General features: G+C 37.2%; 1 protein-coding gene across 14 annotated transcripts in view; it reads right to left on the bottom strand.

The window, feature by feature from the left end:
* The window catches only part of LOC104993485 (coiled-coil domain-containing protein 170-like), a 39,107-nt gene that overhangs the window by 35,017 nt on the left and 321 nt on the right, over positions 1-3,769 (bottom strand). For 8 of the 14 annotated variants that reach the window (XM_010846783.1, XM_010846782.1, XM_010846785.1 and 5 more), the window contains exon 2: positions 2,130-3,184. The exons of 3 other annotated variants lie outside the window; for them this stretch is intronic. In XM_010846783.1, the coding sequence (XP_010845085.1) occupies positions 2,130-2,236 (107 nt within the window). In that variant the 5' untranslated portion in view covers positions 2,237-3,184. Of the gene's footprint in view, positions 1-2,129; positions 3,185-3,769 lie in introns of those variants that run through there. 3 more of the 14 variants (XM_010846784.1, XM_010846790.1, XM_010846792.1) reach the window with 3 other exon arrangements.

Here is a 3,769-nt window from a genome sequence, read left to right as displayed (position 1 = left end):
GCCTTGACGTACTCCTTTTCCTATTTGGAACCAGTCTGTTGTTCCATGTCCAGTTCTAATTGTTGCTTCCTGACCTGCCTATAGATTTCTCAAGAGGCAGGTCAGGTGGTCTGGTATTCCCATCTCTTTCAGAATTTTCCACAGTTTATTATGATCCACATAGTCAAAGGCTTTGGCATAGTCAATAAAGCAGAAATAGATGTTTTTCTGGAACTCTCTTGCTTTTTCCATAATCCAGCGGATGTTGGCAATTTGATCTCTGGTTCCTCTGCCTTTTCTAAAACCAGCTTGAACATACTAGGCCCCCAAAACACAGTTTGAACAACTAAAGAACCCAACAGGAAAAAAACAAAACACCACTCTTAAATACAAAGTTAACTCATATAAGTGATAATACTGTTCTTCCAAATTTACCTTACAAAAATATAATAAAAATATAATAGAAGTCTCAAATTAAAAATAAAATACAGCCATATGACACAATTATTCTATGATTTTAGGTCTGTACATAACTACTGAATTCTTTCACAACATTCATAAGATTTATCAATATTCACATTAGAAAAATACAGTATGCTATGCTTCATTTAGTAGAAAGTAAAAACCATAAATGTTTACCATATCAGGCACAAGAGAAAATTCCAATTCCAAGTTCAGCTCCCAGAAGAAATCTGAATCGTTCAATATGAGGGACTGCCCTGCACTATTTGCCAAAAGAATGTTTGTACATCAAAGGAGCTGTTGCTAGGTCAACGCATCACAGAGGTCAAGCGAATAGCAAAGGGACCTTCTAAAGTGATAAAGTAAGGCCTGTGAGTCTTTATTTTCCTAATTAATGAAGTGAAAAACATAAAGTGGCTTCATCAAGCATGAGAGAACTTAGCAAACTCTTAGGAAAGTAATCCCACCAAAAGTAAATATTCCAGCAAAGGTGAAATTCATATTTTGGGTCTTTCTTTTGTGAAATTCTTGGAATAGGTCAAACACCTACACCTAATAAACAAAGAAGTACTTTGAAAGGAGGAGAAAAATGATGACTCCATCTACTATGGAACACAGTAAAAGCAAAACATGACTTGTTTGAAAAACTGGTATTCTAAGAAAGCATGTCCCTATTATGTGTTCTTGATATTAGAATCACTATATTTATATTTCAAATATCATCTAATCTAGTGGTTCTCAGCCCTGTCCACCCATTAAAATCTCAAAGACAACTTCAAAAAATACTGATACTCTGACACTACCCCAAGTTCTGACTTAATTGGTCTACAGTGGGGTCTAAGCATAAATATTTTTAAAAATCTACACAGGTAATCCTAGTGTGAATAAAAATGAGGTAGGGCTAAAATAAGTAGTATTAATAAGTATGAGAGTAAGAGTTAATAACTAAACCAGGAAAATTAGAAATATCCTTTTTTTCCTCTAAAACTAGATTTTAAAAATTACATCCCTAAGCAGCAGAAACATAACCATGAACAAGACAGGGAATTTCTAATAAAGCTAAAATTCTGGTGGAAAAAGAAAAGATAGCGAACTAAATAAATGAAATCATTTTAGATAGTGATAAGTGCTGTGAATAAAATAGGCTATTGTGATAGTAACAAGTAGCTAAGTGAGGGGTCATTTTTGGTAACGTAATCAGAGACAGTCTACTTTGAATATATTAATAGAAATCATATTACACATTTTACTGGATAACCTGCCTTGATGATTTAATAATTTATGAAAGCTATCTTACACAGCATCTATAGATGTATATCCATTGCTTAACAACTTCATCCATCCTGATGGAGATTTGCTTTTTGCTATTGACACTGATGCTGTGAGGAACACTCTTATACATATATCTTTGTGTATACACGTACTTATTACTCTAGGGTAAATTTCTAGAAGTGGACTTACAAGATCAAAGAAAGCCCACATTAAAGTTTTGATAGATATTCTCAAATAACCCTCAGTATTTTTGTAAAAATGGTACTTCTGCAGAAAGGATACACATTTTTTTCAAGCAACTGCCATTAACAGCATTTGAAGAAAAATATTTTTTCTTTTTATTCTCTGTAAAATGATCCATTCTCAGTCTTTATCTCATTTGACCAACCTGCAATATATTTGGAAGAATTAGTTACCTCTTTTCCTGTGAAACACTTTCTTGTCTTCTAAGGCTGCATGCTCTCAAAGTTTTTCTCATAACACGCTGGACTCTTTTCAGTATTCCTTCCTGGTTTCCCTTCATATCTCCTTGAATTCTAAACACTGAAGTGTCCTAGGTATCAGTCTACAGTCATCTCTCTACCTACACTCATTCCTGTCTTGGGCACACTTCCAATTTCATGGATTCAAATATCGCAGATCTCATTTATATAAATATCAGACATCTAAGATGCATCTAAAAACTTATTTTAGCTCAGTAATGGAATTTCACCTTTTCAGCTGCTCAAACCAAATCCTTGGTTTTTTCTCTTATACCCTAACTTCCTCTCTTCATTCAGGTTTCCGCACCTCAGATTCCCCAGAAGGAATTTCCTCTTAACACATTTCTAAAACAGCATCCTCCTGCCTCCCACCACCATTCCGTATCCTCTTAGCTTGTCTATTGGCAAAACATGGTATTTCTTAATATCTAAAATTAGAGTACATATTTCTTTGACCATTGACTCCCAGAATATTAGCTGGGAAGTGGGGGTGGGGGGTGGGGAATTAATTGGTTCACCGTGGTATCCCTATCACCTAGAGCAGTGTCTCTCTGTTGTTGACACAGTAGCCACTCAATAACTATTTGCTCAGTGAATGAATTGTACAGGTCACACAGAGATATCATAGTTGAAAACCAGGCTGTTAAAGTGGCAAAGGCAACATATTTTAAACAATCAGGTTTGGTCCCTATTCCAGCAACAGCTATGCAGTTTTGAAAATTATCCTTCAAATTCTATTTCTCAATCTGCAATTCGGGGTTTATGTCATCTTTCTCAGCAAACCAGACAGTTGCAGTCAATATCTATTTGGCATTATAAACACAAAACTTTCACTACCCATAATTTTCAGGGAACATATTTTTCTCTTCATCTGTTGTTCACATGGAACATAACGTAACAGTATGCCTTCAGAGGTCCTTACATTTTTTAGGTTATTATATAGTTGGCCCTCTAGTATCTTTGGGTTCCACTTGCTCTGTCAGCCAAGCCTGGTCAAAAATTTTAAAAGTTCCATTAAGTGCCCAAAGGCAAAATTTGAATTTGAAGCATACCAGCACCTATTTATATAGCATTTACACGGTATCAGTAATCTACAGATGATGTAATTTACACAGGAGTATGTGCTTCGGTTATACATAAACACTACTTTGTTTTTTTATAACGGACTTCAGCACTTGCGGACTTTAGTATCTGTGGGACGATTCTGGAACCAATCAGAAACTTGCAGAACTCGTCCTTCTAAACATCCCAGTTGCCTTCCAAGAGTGTCCGCCCTTGAGGTCACAAGGCCACACAGTTCTGCAAGGCCCTTGTCCTTTCTCCAACCCCAGATCTGTGTGTGGGCATCTGATAAAACCTAGACTTGCAAAGCTGACCACCCTCCCTGCAATGGCTGTCTGGGGGTTACCCGGACCCTGAGGGAGCCAACATGGCGCTCCAGCTACGCGGGTCTGAAACAGCGGGCTGGGTTTCAACCTTGGCCAAGCATCAGATTCGCCAGAGAAGACTTGAAAAGAAGTCAGGGGCGCCACCCAGACTCTCCGATTCAGTATGAGGGTGGGGACCGCGACCTC

The sequence above is a fragment of the Bison bison genome, unplaced genomic scaffold (assembly GCF_000754665.1).
Source record: "Bison bison bison isolate TAMUID 2011002044 unplaced genomic scaffold, Bison_UMD1.0 scf7180017864239, whole genome shotgun sequence".
In the NCBI taxonomy this organism is placed as follows: domain Eukaryota; kingdom Metazoa; phylum Chordata; class Mammalia; order Artiodactyla; family Bovidae; genus Bison; species Bison bison.
Note: the sequence above shows the minus strand (reverse complement) of the source record. Positions and strands in the feature narration are given on the sequence as shown.